Source organism: Schistocerca serialis, chromosome 4 (assembly GCF_023864345.2).
Source record: "Schistocerca serialis cubense isolate TAMUIC-IGC-003099 chromosome 4, iqSchSeri2.2, whole genome shotgun sequence".
NCBI classification, from domain to species: domain Eukaryota; kingdom Metazoa; phylum Arthropoda; class Insecta; order Orthoptera; family Acrididae; genus Schistocerca; species Schistocerca serialis.
Window position 1 is genome coordinate 4,580,046 of NC_064641.1, and position 16,975 is coordinate 4,597,020.

At 40.3% G+C, this 16,975-nt stretch overlaps 2 protein-coding genes across 6 annotated transcripts in view; one reads left to right on the plus strand and one right to left on the minus strand.

Moving 5' to 3' along the window:
- LOC126474982 (mitochondrial enolase superfamily member 1-like) overlaps positions 1-15,468 on the plus strand; it is a 141,966-nt gene extending 126,498 nt beyond the window's left edge. Inside the window, exons 10-11 of one of the 2 annotated variants that reach the window (XM_050102520.1) lie at positions 11,208-11,389; positions 15,286-15,468. In XM_050102520.1, the coding sequence (XP_049958477.1) occupies positions 11,208-11,389; positions 15,286-15,411 (308 nt within the window). In that variant the 3' untranslated portion in view covers positions 15,412-15,468. The remainder of the gene's footprint in view (positions 1-11,207; positions 11,390-15,285) is intronic. The other variant, XM_050102519.1, reaches the window with a different exon arrangement.
- LOC126474983 (adenosine 5'-monophosphoramidase HINT3-like) overlaps positions 1-16,975 on the minus strand; it is a 232,490-nt gene that overhangs the window by 27,908 nt on the left and 187,607 nt on the right. The window lies entirely within an intron of this gene.

Below are 16,975 nucleotides of genomic sequence, written 5' to 3' on the forward strand. Positions count from 1 at the left end.
TGTACTAAAAGTTTCAAGTTCCTCACTGAGATATGACACTACTGATTTGTTATCTAGTTTGCTGAACATATGTATCTCTTTGCTTGTTTTAGTTGTCTTTTGTACTTTGGTAATCATTGTTGCCACAACCACATCATGGTCACTGATACTAGTGTATTTCATTATTGTTATTCCATTCTGAATTTTCCATTCTTGAATACAGTAACTAAAATTATTTGTAGCAATAGTCATAAGAAAAAAGACTTCTTGCAAGTTATTTCCAGCTCCTAGAATGTAGCAAATAGTGATCATCCACAAAGGTTTAACACTCAAAAGATGTTATCCGAAAAAAGCACTGGATTAAGTGAATTTTTTCCTTTATTTTTGCAATAGAAGACATGGTAAGAATTGGGAAGGAAGTACTGGAGGAAAGAGGTGGTGATGTCTCAGACTTAAGGTTTGTATAAGTATTAGTTTAGTCTGTTACGGACATAATGAATAGTACTATAAAAATGTAAGCATACTTATTGGGAAAAAAGTGGAGGGGGGGGGGGGGGGGGTTAACAGATCACTAGCTAAAATATTAACTTTTGTTTTGAAATAACCCTTTGGACATGGGAAGCTCAAATTCATAAGTTGAAAGGCAGAAAAGATCTAGTATTAAAAACCGCCCATATTACAACTCATTATCATTCATTGCAGCTTGGACTGCTTAAATGAAATATTTTTACTGGTGATAATTTTTATGTTCCAACATAAAATATTTGTAAATGATGATGATGATGATGATTAGTGTTTTAGGGCGCACAACAGCGAGGTTATCAGCGCCCGTTCCCAAAAGTTCAATTCAGAGCCGAATCGTGAGAGAAGTGGTAGTGTTCAAATTGCAAGATTGGACACAGCACATCAAAACAGGGAGATAAAACTAAAAATAAAATAGCAGTACAAACAGGGAAAAATAAGTAACGGTGGCTGAGTGACCACTTACAAATAATGGGTGACCAAACCACTGGACAGCACATTAAGACTTCAATCCCAATATTTTGGGAAGAAGGCCAGACATCACACAAAAACGTAAAACTCTAGTGACACTCACCTCATTATTAGTTAAAAGAGAGGGGAGGTCTGGTGGGAAACTGAAATCTTCCCTCAAACCTGCATATAAAACACACTCAGTTAAAATATGCCGTATCGACAACTGTGCCCCACATGGCTGACACGTTGGTGGCTCCTCACGACGTAACAGAAAACCATGTGTCAAAGGACAATGTCCTATTCTAAGCCGTGTAAGGGCTACTTCCTCAGCGCGTCGTTGTCGGAAGGAGGTGAGCCACGGTCGGACAGAATCCTTCACTGCTCGCAACTTATTATCCCTCACGTCCAGCCACTGAGCCTCCCACCAAGGCATGACCTTCTGAGTCACGAAAGACATAATGGCCTGCAGGGGGACGGAACAGCGAGCAGGAGGTGGGATGGAGCAAGCCTCCTTGGCAGCCGCATCTGCAAGTTCATTCCCAGGAATCCCTATGTGCCCTGGAACCCAGCAGAAAATCACATCCTTACCCTGCTGTTGCAAGAGCAGGAGTGCGTCCTGCACCTCTTGCACCATCCGATCTGCTGGGTACATTTGTTGAAGAGTGTGTAGAGCACTTTGGGAATCGGAGCAGATGATGAATTTCGTGCCACGATGTCGGCGCATATGCTCTAATGGTTGCAGAATGGCAAACAGTTCTGCATAGTAAACTGAGAACTGCTCTGGGAGCCCTATCCGATGGACAGTATCGGGAAACACAGCAGAGCAGCCCATAAAATCCCCCTGTTTAGAACCATCCGTGTAAACAGGAATAAAATCGGAATGGCGTTCTAAAATCTCAGTAAGTTTAATTTTAAAAAGGTGGTCCGGGGTACAATACTTCCTGTAAGCAGCCAGATCAAGAAGTAATCTTGGCCTTTGTAGTCGCCAGGGAGATCCCCTACTCCATCCCTGGTGGAGGACCTTAATGCCCTCCAGGTGTACCGACTCGAGACTCTCCTTTGCACGGATGCCAAACGGCTTTGTTGCCGCTGGACGGTGGCGGAAGAGACGTGCCAGTGCCGGCTGGGAAAAAGTGTCGGACGCCAATGAAAGAGGAGTGGACTTGGTCCTGTACGCGTGCCATACCACGAGGAGAAGACGCCGAATGGACAGCGGAGGCTCTCCCGCCTCGACACACAGACTAGCAACCGGACTCGTGCGATAAGCCCCCGTTGAAAGCCTAATACCCTCATGGTGAATCACATCCAACATTTTGAGGTAGGAAGGTCTTGCAGAGCCATAAGCTTGACATCCGTATTCCAGTCGAGGTCGCACAAAGGCCTTATAAAGTTGGAGCAGACGTGCCCTGTCAGCGCCCCAGGATCTATGACTGACGCATCTAAGGACATTTAAAGCCTTGAAACAGCGGACCTTTAGATCCTTTAAGTGTGGCAACCATGTGAGCTTCTCATCAAAAATAAGTCCGAGATATTTCACTTTTTCCAGAAAGGGGAGAACAGTGTCTCCTAGTTTTAAAACAGGCAGATTAAAAAGAGAACGGGAATGGTTAAAATCTACACAAATGGTCTTCTCCAAAGAGAATTTAAAGCCCGTGGTCTTAGACCACTTCTCCAATCGCACGAGCGTCAGCTGTAATTGGCGTGTAGCAGCTGTGACGGAGGAAGACGCACAGAAAATGGAGAAATCGTCCACAAACAAGGAGCACTGCACGGGCCGGCGCACTGTGGACGCAATACTATTGATGGCAATTGCGAAAGCTGTCACACTGAGGACACTTCCTTGAGGGACACCGTTCTCCTGCTTAAAACGGTCAGACAGGACATTCCCAACCTTATACATAAAACACCTGTCTGACAGAAAGGATCGGATGAGTGTGGGTAAACGCCCACGGAAACCCCACTCATAAAGCTGCCGCAAAATGGTATGCCTCCAGGTAGTATCGTACGCCTTCTCCAGGTCGAAGAAAACCCCGATAAGGTGTTGCTTACGCAGGAAAGCATCTTGTATCGCTGTTTCGAGTAGGATCAGGTTATCTAGGGTGGAATGATACCTCCTGAATCCACACTGGCAGCGGGTAAGTAAGGATCTAGATTCGAGAACCCACACCAGGCGCCTATTGACCATACGCTCAAATGTCTTTCCGACGCAGCTCGTGAGACTAATGCTACGGTAGCTACTGGGTTCAGTCCGATCCTTCCCTGGTTTTAAAAGGGGAATTAAAATCGATTCTTTCCACGAACTAGGAAAGTCGCCTGTCTTCCAAATTTCATTAAAAAGGTGAAGGAGGACTTCCTTTGACCGCAGATCCAACTGCTGCAGCATGCTATACGATATCAGGTCTGGACCAGGTGCGGTATCCCGAGATATGGACAGTGCAGAGTCCAACTCCCACAAAGAGAAAGGCTGGTTGTATTCCTCAGTGCTCTGTGAACGGAAATCAAAACCAGCCCTCTCCTGTGTACCCCGATAGCGCAGAAATTCTGGGTCCTGGCTAGAATCAGCCGTAATAGTTTGAAAAGATTCTGCCAATGCCCGAGCGATGTCTCTCGGAGATGTTAGGAGACACCCCCGCTCACGTATAGCGGCTAGTGGAGGTCGAGAGTATCGCCTTGAGATCCTCCTAATGGCTTCCCATACTTTGCTTGAGGATGTGGACCTATTGATGGAGTTCAGGAACTCATGCCAAGACCTCCGTTTACTCTCCTGAACGATATATTTGTAAAGTTATTGAAAAAATATAATAACCTTTTATAGTGCAGTACCTTAATTGCACCCATTTAGCAATAGTTCATTTATTAACCTTAACACATACAAGGATCACAAAGAACCGAACTGAACATGACGGAACAGCCAAAGATAATGCTTAGAGTCCAAAGATGAATGCATATCGATGTTGGTGTCAATTTCATTGGCGCCATAAACGTAATGTTTTGGGCTAGTTAAGATGGCAGACATTGGCTTCAGGTTTCACATAATGTGCAGAGTGAAAATCTCATTCAAGACATTGACCACTTAATTCATGCATTTCCATGGTTCCTGTCCTATTATCGTTAGACTACATGCTGGCCTTATGTTCCTGCATGTCAACATACCCCATAGCGTTGCTGCTGCTGTTGTGGAACACTACTTTTCCCCAAACCCAGATGCTCAGTGGCTGAAAATGCTGTGCATCACAGCCCCAGTAGCTTCACATTGTATGTACACAAGAACTGGCATATTTTATGCTTACAGTAGCACTATTGATTTTCAGTATGCCAATGTTTTGGATCACTTTTTTATTTGAGTGTTTTGGATGAGTTGGACTGTCACAAGGACGTCTGAAGATAAAACTGTATAATTTTTAAATTGATTGATTATATGAATCAAATAACATCAGTAAAACAGCTGAATGGATTATCCATTATCCAATAATGATATGTAAATGAAATATAATAGAGTGCCCGTAACTAATGTTCCATTCCCCACTCATTCTACACTTTCCCAGTTATCACCCTCTATAAATCACACAAGTGTGTGTGTGTGGGGGGGGGGGGGGGGGGCACGCGCGCAGGGTGGGGGGGTGGGGGGGGAGAGAGAGAGACAGAGAGAGAGAGAGAGAGAGAGAGAGAGAGAGTGAGTGAGAGTAAAAAAGTGGTAGCTTGTTCAAACACTAGATAAATTTCCTGTGCTGTTATGTTTCTGTGTAGCACACATCAGTCAGTCACCGGGAAGTCCGCCTTGGTAGCTACGGGGTGAGTGTAGCTGAATGCCAACTGCAGGGGGCCGGGTTTGATTCTCAGCTGAGTGAAACTATGTTAGTATTTGTTTTTTCCCTAGTCATTCCTCTTTACATTTCCAATAAGAAATGTGCAGTTCTGAAAGTTCATGATTTTTTAAAAGTAATATTATGTTTCTTACATCCTGGTCCCAATTTGCACATATTTTTGTGTAGGTAAAAGTTGACTTTGTAAATACTGAGTTATATTATAACATACATTACTGATTGGCATCCTTTTTTTGAAGATGGTAGATGCCAATCAGAATTGGGACGTACAGCAAGCTATTGAGTGGATGAAGGCACTGGCCGAGTTCAAGCCACTTTGGATCGAGGAGCCTGCTCCCCCTGATGATGTTCTTGGACATGCTGCAATAGCCAAGGTACAGCAAATCCCCAGTAACTATAATTAAATATTTTAGGAAATGGAATTACTGGAAACAAAATAAATTTGATGTCAAAATAATTTATTGTTTTTCTGTGCATTTTTAAACAAAATAGGCACTGAAACCACTTGGGATTGGTGTGGCAACTGGAGAGATGTGCTGCAACCGCGTAATGTTCAAGTAATTTCTGCAGGCTGGTGGAATGCAATATTGTCAGATTGATTCATGCCGCATTGGTGGTGTCAATGAGATATTGTCTGTTTACCTAATGGCTTACAAATTGGGAGGTATGTTTAAAGCTGAATTCTATTGGCTCTTTCTAAAATGCAACCTGTATTATGAACTCTTAGTCAGATGTAAAAATAATTTTGCATTTATTATGCTGCAGTACTAGAACATTCATAATGCTTAGGATATCTGCCATTATGAAGAGCAGCAATCTACATGACATAAACTAACTGATGGACCATGTGTGCATAAACATTGAGGTATGCCACTTACATTGCTGTTCACAGCTCCATTGCATTTTTCAAAGGAGATTTTGGGCCATGAGCAGATATCTCACCTATTTATTTGTAATACATAGTCAAGTTCATACTTTGCGGATGTGGTGCTAGGCCATCAACTGAAAGTATCGTGTGATCAAAAAGCAAGTTTTTACTGTGACAGAGTCAACGGGGCCACCACTTCTCTTCAATATGTAATTGTTTACCAGATAGCTTGTAGCTAGCTGTGTTATTACTAGCTACTCTGGCAAAGTCATGTATTTCGAGGTTGCTGTGGTCCAATCAGTGATTTTATAACCTGAAGTTCTGAACAATTTTCTGTAGCACTGAAATGGTACACACATGACTTTGGATTAAGGAATGTACCTCACAACCAATTTCCATACCATTTACATCTTGGAAGTTGCTATTGTGTTGCCACAAGCAACCTAGTCTTTCCTTACTGGATACGGAAAGGAACAACAGGGTGACATCACTTCATCATTACTATCCAGTCACTTTTGTTCTATCAGTCTGTTATATTACAAGAAACATTGTAAACTTGCAATGAACAATTACTGATAAGAAAGGATATGACATTTGATTGCATCTCTTGGTAAGATGACATTATCTATTTGAAGAAAGGAAATATAGCAATGCTAAAGTAAAAAAATAAGTAAATAAATAAATAAGTAAAACAAAATATAAAAAACAGGAGTGCCAAATCATTTAAATACGATTATATTCCAGGGAAAATCTCTACTTCCTCTTTGGCCCACTCATACTATTCCCTCCTCTCCCAGTTGTCTCACTCCTTAACACCCTCTTTGATTCTGCTTCTGGAATCATACAAAACAGAAATATATATCTGCTAATTGTAGACAGAGAACTGGAAACCCTATTTGATTTTTTCCAAAAGAGAGTACTGGACCTTAAGTTTACTCTTATCAGTGCGTGCCACGTTGTAGGTCTGAGATTTGTTTTTGAGTACTACTTAGAAAACTGCACAATTAACTGAAAGGTGCTAGGTTGTATGAAAATATAAGTTTAATGAAACACAAACTATTTAAAAAAAGTGTGGTGGAGTGTAATATTTGTCTTCCAAGTAGCTACCTCAAATTACACTATATAAAGTATCTACTCAAATTACACTATAAAATCGCCATATACATTTTCTGAGCCTAGAAAATAAGCTGTGCAACCATGACAACCCCACATCACAAAATTCCTATAAAGTATAATTCATCTCTTAACCCTTGTGGAATATTTTCATCAAAAATTTATCACTGTTGAAAAATGGACACGGAAATCAATTTGAATTGGTGTCATTCTATGTTGTTGTTGTTGTTGTTGTTGTTGTTGTTGTGGTCTTCAGTCCTGAGACTGGTTTGATGCAGCTCTCCATGCTCTCCATGTCATTCTAATAAGCTTGAAATGATACAGAAGATACACAAAAATTTTCTGCTAAAATTATTTCAGTGGCTTACGCTACCATATCCAAACTGTAAAGCTTTTTAAAGACTTCATGGAGTACTCACGTATCAATAAGTTCATAAAAGACATGTCGATACAGTGCACAACAAAAAGGAAGTATCAATTTTTTGAAACCTCGTTATTGTCTCCCGTTGTAATGCATAAATTTGCAATTTAGCTCAAAGGTGCCTACAGCCTACCCCTCTGTAATAGTGCAAAAGTATGGCACTCTACATCATCATCCCCTGGTTTGGCAGCGCTTCAAACAGCAAGGTGTCGACACATGCAAAGTTCATACGAGATGTAAAGTGGCTGAATGACGTGACATTGGCATCAAATTTCACCACAATTCTGCCCAATCATGGATGTGTCAAATGATGGGAAGGTCGTAACACACTCTCTTATACACATTTTACCCCTTCCTTTGACGTTTCTGTGGAGGCAGTCAGAACTGCAACACCCAGCTTTGGAATCACCCAGTTTTCTTATGTGAAGCCGATGAAAATATTTGAGACACATAGCCTCTCAGAATCAACACGAAACGCCTTCAGGAGCTGGCATAAAAGGTGGCACTGAAACGACCCTGGCCACGCGGTCTGAGGCATCTTGCCACGATCTGTGCGGCTCCGCCCCGTCAGAGGTTCGAGTCCTCCCTCACTTGGGTGTGTGTGTTGTTCTTAGCATAAGTTAGTCTAAGTTAATTTAAGCAGTGTGTAAGTCCAGGGACCGATGACCTTCGCAGTTTGGTCCCTTAGGAATTCACACACATCTGAACATTTGAAATGACCCCTTCCCTCAGGACACTGATTCCCACACATTTCTCAGGTGAAACCTACAGTTCACAGTACAGGGAGCATCAGGACAATGTTGTTCACATTGTTCAACACTGCAACCACATCCTGGTCAATTCAACCCCACTTTAAGGATGTCTAATGAACTTCTGAGCTGTGGCCTATTTTTCACCTGTGTTGACACCTTGCCGTTTGAAGTGTCACTGAGCCCGAGGTTGAAGTCACAGGGCGCCATGTTTTTGCACCATTAAAGAGGAAGTTTGTAGCCACCTTGAGCCAAATTTCAAACTTATGCATCACAATGGGAGACAATTACAGGGTTTCATAAAAGTGATACAGTTTTGTGTATTGAAGTTCTATTAAACCACATTTTTTTTTATTTTGTGGAGGTGCTATAATTTCAAAGATTGTGCTGTTTGTATGAAGATATTTTGCATTGTGAGGAACATGTGCCTTGTTACAGTAATTCTCATATTCAGGGGAGATGCCACACACAGTTTCCAACACGTTTAATTGTTCCATTTCATTGCACTTCCTGTACAAAACTGTCATAAACTAACAGTCCTGTTCAGATTTCAGAAAGTACTTCTTGTGTGTCCCAACTCCTAAAGAATGAAATCATAAGCACTAATGCTGATAGTAGTTTATTTCTAAATTCTAACACCTGTCAATAATAATTTCATTGTTCAGTAGTGAACATAGCATACAGTTGTGTGTTTGAAATTTTTGAGAATGGAGTTGATAGTTCTTATCTCCTCATGCAGTACTTCACTGTAATAATAGCGTCATGATCAGTGTATAAAAGTACAAACAAACATGAGAACATGCATATGCCCTAAATTCCTCTCCTTCTTCTTCTTCTCCCTCTTATTATTATTATTATTATTATTATTATTATCTGGATCATCTACACCTTCTAAGGATATTTCTGCTGTAGACCAAAAGCAAATTGAAAGGTTGCAGCTGTAAAATGAGCTGTCACAACTAGTGATTACTTTGGGTGATGAATTTGCAGAGATGATCTCATTCAGTCCTTTATAAACATCAGCATTCTTACATTTCTGAACAATGCAAATTGGAAACACACACAACACACATCTGAATCAGTTATCAGAATTGTTGGCACATATTGTAATCAATATACACATAAGCAAAAGTATCGCACTTTGTTCAGTATGGATTTTCGTGAATCTGTTATTGAGCTATCCAATAAGTTGGGCAACAGTGTACACAAATGCTGCCAATTGCATTCTTTGATCATTTGATTTTCAGCTGCCTCAAACAAAGCTTACAAAATATAAGTTCCCCTGAATTGTTGTGTAATCATTACTTAAGTCCTTGTAATGTGCCCAAGATTTATGCAGAATGAGACATGCCTACATCATTTTTTTTCCTTTTTGATTTATTTATTTATTCATTCATTCATGGTCCAATGTGTATTTTATAGACATCGTCAGTGGTTGGTAACTTTTTCTTATTAAGTAATGTATATAATTTCTTACTTTTTTTTGTAGTTCTTATACTTATTCCTACATCATGTCTAGTTATGTCATATATTGTTGCATAACACATGCTCTTAGAAATAAAGTTATGTATTACAGTTTAAAGACAATTATTCGCCTGTCGAGGGCTTGATAGCCTTTCGCAGTTTTGCTGAGTTGTTGTTTTCATTTTATGCACAATATCTACTGATCCAGCTTTCTACTTCAGGCACTGCAAGCTATGCTGTTGTGTGTATGTGTTACCTGGATTCAAACTAGATTGTGAACTATTGTTGGACCCACTCTGCTATTTATAACTGAGTTTTATTTCTGATGCCCACTATGCCCCTTGGTTTTTCACAGACAGCACTGGCATTGGTGAAAATCAAATTCCCTCGACACAATGAAAGAGAAACCCAATATCAGCTGCATAAGAGCGCTGAAATAATTCAATGGCAACTAGTGAAAATTTGTGCCAGACTGGGACTCAATCCTGGATTTCCTGCTTTAAGTGAGGGGTCGTGTTAATCGCTTCAGCTATCTGACTATCTTTTGGACATGTCCAGAAGAACAGACACCACACATATAATAGTAATATTTAGGCCATTTTCTTGCAAGAATCGTATGAGATACTGCAAGCAATAAGGAAAATGGACCAGAGGAGGTACGAAATCAATGTGCGGCAAGCTGGGAATTTGGGTTGGACAAGAATCATGCTTGGATAACTGAAGCAAGTAGGAGACTGCCTGCCTTAAGCAGGAAATCCAGGTTAGGTTGAGTCCCAGTCCAGCATGAATTTTTACTTGTCACCACTGAATTATATCAATGCCATCATGCAGCTGATGTTGGTATCTCTCTTTCATCATGTACCATATATATACGTCCATGGAATCATGACTGCATGGTGTTTGTTCTTTCAGACATGCCCGAAAGAACAGACACCACATGTCCCGAAAAAAAAAGACACCACACATGTAAAAGTAATTCTCTCACCTTCTTCCAACTCTGGTGGACATTATGACTGACAATATTTTAATAAACTGAGTGCTAGCCTCCAAGTGCCTTCCATGTTCTTCAGGTTTTCTGACACCTTCATTTTGATAGACTTCTTAATTATGCTGTCCCAGAAATGGTTGGAGTCCAGGCAGTGAACACACAAAACAGCAAAACTCATCATACCTGAAGAAGATGGCTAGGGCAGTCATCAAAATATTGTGCATAAAATGGAACCAACAGCTCAGCAGAACACCTGGAAACACACTATTAATCATTTGCACAGAGAAAACCTGAGGGATCACATTGAGGGCTATTTTAAATTGTTAAATAAAATAATTCCATGTACTTTGCAGTACTCAAAATAATTGTTACAATAATTGTGGATCAGACAAAAATAATGATTCACATGATAGACCTGCACTCCCTTCTACGTTGAAGATTCAAGTGATGGATACACACGCAAAAAGTGGTGATGACTATTAAGCATTCAAACTCACATTCCCCTTTTGGACAGAAAGATTAAAACATAAAAAGTATGTTCACTTTAGTTTATTTAATGTCTGTTCTGAAGGAGGATTTGGATGAAACGATAAGTCACCACTGACCTACCATTGACCTCCAAATCATAACATTCATAACATTAAGCGGGCGGGCGGGCAGGCAGGCAGGCAGACGACCCCCCCCCCCCCCCCCTCCCCCATATACATGTGACTCTGAAGAAAGTCACAAAAACTTTGTATGATAGCTCTATATTTTCAAAAGCTGGTGTTTTCAATTATATTCATAGAAATGAAGGAAGGATTAATTATTTTTTTCTTTATTACAGTTCCAGTTTGCCCTCATGCTGGTGGTGTTGGACTCTGTGAGATGGTGCAACATCTCCAGATATTTGATTACATCTGTCTTTCGACAACGAAGGAGAACCGAGTAATTGAGTATGTCGATCAGCAGCACGAGCATTTTGAAAACCCAACCAATGTTAAACATGCTCACTACATTGCACCTACTGTAAGTATTCACTGACACAGAAATCCATCACAATGAAATACAGATGAAAACCTAAATTGCAATAGAAGTAACTTAAGAGAATCACAAGTATACACATGGCTTCCCTGTGTAGCATTGCTCTTACTTCAGGATATAAAACTGTCATCAGATGAGAAATGACGTAAATGAAGATATTAATTATTTGTAAAACAATTGAAAAAGCAAAATACACCATAAATAACACAAAAATGACAGAGGCAGTTGGCGATATTATCAATCCATGGCTTTTAGCAAGCTTTGAGACAGCCCTCCAGTTTGTCTTTATATTGATATTTTGCTGGGACCGTCTAAGACCAAATTAAATCTTGTTGCATTTGGCAGTGAACTTTTAATTCAGCCCAAATGCCCTTAATTGTGTGTCAACGAGCTTGCTTACACTCCTCCGTCCAAGGGGACACGGCATCTTCTTTTTGGTTCTGTATCTTAGTGTAGCCCATTCATCACAGTTTTCTTGATGAAGAGATTCTTGTCAAAGGTATCTTCAGGTTTGATTGCTACAAGTTGGAGGTCGTCTTTGGGATTACTAAACCAGGGCATTCTGTTTTTGAGGTTTGCAGAAAGAAAGAGTAAGATGATCTTGGTCAACTTGTTCCTGCCCATCCACTCTATATAATTGTAAAATTGTGCACTTCTTTTGTAGATTGTGTATACTTTCTTGCCTTTGCCACAGACTTGTGGATGATATTTATGTAATTGGATCCAACAATTGCCCTAAAAATTCTGCGTTCTTTTTTTTTTGTCTGGTTCTTCAAGGATGGCCTTTATTTGCATTTACGGATAGGGTTTTGGCTACATACATAGCTAATGACTTCAGAACCATTTCATAATGATGTATTTAGGTTTTATGAAAGGCATTTTTTCTTGTAGATCATGCAAGACTTTTGGAAATCTATTTCAAGTTTGCATATTTATGCCTTAACTGCTTCCATGTCAATTTTTTTTTTCTCAGAATGATCTCATCCAGGTACTTCAGTTTTTCTACTCTGCTGACATCTCCATAACTCGTCCAGAGGTGTAGGGACGCAGCTTTTATGTTAGTCATTACTTCCGTTCTTTCAAATGATATCCGAAAGTCAGTTTGTTTGGCGTTTTCTTAATATTTCAGTTTGAATCCTAGCCATTTCTACAGCAGCAAAAGCTAGACATCTAGAAAGATTACCTTGGATTTAGTTCCCATTCTCATCAGGTTATAGGTGGTTTCCATCAATTTTGATCACGTCTTGATGATTTTTTCAAGAACACAGTTAAGAAGCATCACCTTTCCTGACACCTATTTTGATCTCAAAGCAATCTGAGAGAGGTCATAGGAACTTTATCTTGGAGTTTGTATCTGTCAGGGTGACTAATTAATGCCAGCAGTTTAATGTAAACTCCAAATTCTTTGAGGTTGTTTAACAGGACAGCACAGGCTATTGAACTGTAGGCTTTCTTTAACTCCACAAAGACTGACACATATTGTTTGGACCTTAATAGTATATGTATATTATTTTTTTTATTGGTATTTACATAACATTTTATAGTAACCTTTTACCTGAAAGGTTTCTGCTGATTTTCTCCAATGATGTACAATTTGTTTTAAGCAGTTATTGGCCTGTAAATGAAAACTCCTACGCATTAATTGGTTGTAGCCCCAGTTTCATGACAGAATCAGCAAGTTGTTTAAGTACAATTCCTGTCAGGCTTGTCAGTCTTTGAAACTTTATCATGATGTTTCCTATTTTGCTTTGTTAATCCAGGGTAACACAAAAATTTCCAACCATTTCAGAAATTCATTGAGCACCCAGCTAAATAAATAACATAGTTTGAAAACAAAAACAGTCTTGATTGTGAAATTATTTAATTTCAATGACATATACACTACTGGCCATTAAAATTGCTATACCACGAAGATGACGTGCTACAGATGCGATATTTAACTGACAGGAAGAAAATGCTGTGATATGCAAATGATTAGATTTTCAGAGCAGTCAAGCAAGGTTGGCGCTGGTGGCGACACCTACAACGTGCTGACATGAGGAAAGTTTCCAGCCAATTTCTCATACACAAACAGCAGTTGACTGGTGTTGCCTGGTGAAACATTGTTCTGATACCTCGTGTAAGGAGGAGAAATGCGTACCATCACGTTTCTGACTTCGATAAAGGTCAGATTGGAGCCTATTGCGATTGTCGTTTATCGTATCGCGACATTGCTGCTCGCGATAGTCAAGATCCAATGACTGTTAGCAGAATATGGGATCGGTGGGTTCAGGAGGGTAATACGGAACGCCGTGCTGGATCCCAAAGGCCTCGTATCACTAGCAGTCGAGATGACAGGCATCTTGTCTGCATGGCTGTAACGGATCATGCAGCCATGTCTCGATCCCTGAGTCAACAGATGGGGACATTAGCAAGACAACAACCATCTGCACAAACAGTTCGACGACATTTGTAACAGCATGGACTATCAGCTCGGAGACCATGGCTGCAGTTACCCTTGATGCTGCATCACAGACATGAGTGCCTGCGATGATGTACTCAACGACAAACCTGGGTGCACGAATGGCAAAACGTCATTTTTTCGGGCGAATCCAGGTTCTGTTTACAGCATCGTGATGGTTGCATCTGTGTTTGGCGACATCGTGGTGAACGCACATTGGAAGCATGTATTCGTCATCGCCATACTGGCGTATCACCCGGTGTGATGGTATGGGGTGCCATTGGTTACTCGTCTTGGTCACCTCTTGTTCGCATTGACGGCACTTTGAACAGTGGACATTACATTTCAGATGTGTTACGACCCGTGGCTCTACCCTTCATTTGATACCTGCAAAACCCTACATTTCAGCAGGATAATGCACGACCGCATGTTGCAGGTCTTGTACGGGCCTTCCTGGACACAGAAAATGTTCGACTGCTGCCCTGGCCTGCACATTCTCCAGATCCCTCATCAACTGAAAACGTCTGGTCAATGGTGACCGATCAACTGGCTTGTCACAATACGCCAGTCACTACCCTTGATGAACTGTGGTATTGTGAGAAGCTGCATGGGCAGCTGTACCTGTACACGTCAACCAAGCTCTGTTTGACTCAATGCCCAGGTGTATCAAGGCCGTTGTTACGGCCAGAGGTGGTTGTTCTGGGTACTGATTTCTCAGGATCTATGCACCAAAATTGCGTGAAAATGTAACCACATGTCAGTTCTCGTATAATATATTTGTCCAATGAATACCCGTTTATCATCTGCATTTCTTCTTAGTGTAGCAATTTCAATGGCCAGTAGTGTAAATAACATTCTTATGTAGCAGTAAGATCAAGGACACACCCCACCGTGATATTTGAGCTATGCAGTTGTCTTTACAATAAATTCCCTCATTTACCATTGCTGTACAGCACCTGCCTCCCATACACTATGTAAGGAGTTTCTGGACATCCTGCTGAATGCACTCTGCACTGAGTCACAATATACATCTGATGGTGTATAAGTACAAATACAACTATTGATATTTGTCTCAAATCAGTCACTAGAGAAACCTGATCAAGTTGAATGATGCATGGTTGTAGGGACTTTTGCCAGTCTATCAGAGACATTCCTCAGGAACTACAAATACTCAGGTACACTGTTAGTGGTGCTATTGTAAAACAGAAGAGTCAGGGAAGTATTAAACCTAATTACTGCTGTGGCAAGCAGATTAACTTATGAGAACTGGTCAAAACTCTGAAGTGTACCACATAAAGCAATGGTCAGACATCCTTGGAAGCTACTGAAAAGACTTCAGCTGCACTTTATAAGAAATTAGTTGTTTGCACACTGCTTAGTTATAGATACTGTATCAGTTAATTTATATTTTAATTTTAATTATGTGCTGTATCTTTAACAGGCTCCAGGTTACAGTACAAAGATGAAAGCTAAATCGGCAGAATCTTATGAGTACCCACTTGGACACGAATGGGAGAAGATGTTTAATGAAGGAACATTCCAACGACCTCATGTACCATTCATTTAAAATACAAATTTGTACTTAAAAAATAAGCTGAAATAAAACTTCCTTTTATTCAATGCATATTACCATTGTTAATATTTCTTAATTTTTCCTCAAATTTAACACAGAAGCACATCAAGAGTTGCAAATGTACCCATAAGCATATTAATTTTTTTTCACTAACATGTATAGTATTACTGAAAAGAGGAGCTGAAGCTTCTCTGAACCTGAAGGTTAGTTTGAACACCACAGCATCTTATTGAACACAGTTCTTTTGCATGTGGTATGTCCTTACCTCTGGCATGTGAACCAAAGTATCCACGCAATTAAAAGAGGACCTACAATTTAAAAAGCATTCTGAACAATGGTATGACTTGGTATTTTTCACTTACTCAATGTTTTTTCTAAATAGGAACAAACTGCAGGAAACTATTGCTGAGAGGATAATGAGCTAAAAAGGTTACATAGACATATGGTCGGAAGTGTGTTTGAAGGGGGGTACACTCGCTTGACGGTGGAGATAAAAAGGTCTTTCAAAGTGTAGGTTTCAATGATTGCAAACACACACGAGAACACACCAGCCAAACGGGAATGTTCTGTCTGTACTAGTGTTTAGCTTCAGTTTTTATGTTGCATGTCAATGTTTGTTTGCTGCTGTACTTTGAGTAACAAGTACCATAGAGTTAAAAGTGGTGCATCACATGTTAGCAGCTGAAAAGTGACATTAACAACAGTGAAGGGGGCCTATTAGTCTTTCCAAACTGAGGCACAAAAGCTCCAATTGATGAATACTGAATTGTGAGGGAGTATCGAGGTCATCATCAAAGGAGCTAGAACCATTTCAAGTAGAATACAAAAAGCTGTGGGAGTGGTTGCAGGTGTCCTGGGAAAATCTGACCATACCTAATGTGTACTTCAGTATCCTGCAGATTTAGCTATAAATGTTCCAACCATAAATTCAGGTAGCAGTATTTATAAATATGGCTCTACATTTCACTTAGTAATTTTATTCCCACCTAAACAGTGACCGAGAATGTTGTTTTCCTTTAGAACATTCATGAAATAGCAAGATATTTGTATGGAGTTATGAATTTCAGCTGAACATCACATGACTAAAGCTCATAGTGGATGCCACTGCATAGTTTGACTTGGCAGAATTTTTGTTAACTGAAGAGGCTTGAAATATTGACCAAGGGTTTAGAATGTACCAACCATAGGAGCATCAGTTTTGAATGCGGCAAGTTGTCCTCTCTCAAAGGAAAAAACTTCAGAAAATTATGAAGTACTTGTGCCAACCTATGTCCTGGGCAACAAAAGTACTCAAAATGTGGCTCTCCTTGACGGGGCAGAAGCACAAGCAGAAGATAGACTCATTAACAGAATAGATCCCAGCATAGGCATGGAAACTCAGTGTTCTATTCCATGAACTTTACCAGATGCTGTTTATTTAGTGGTGCTGCAACAAGATGCCCGTCAGTTTATGGCATGACACAACCAAGTCATCACAACCATACTGTTTATTTAGAGCAGAGACTGGACGTTACCTTCTTGACCAGGCTAGTCACTGGGCACTTGAGAGCCAATGAGG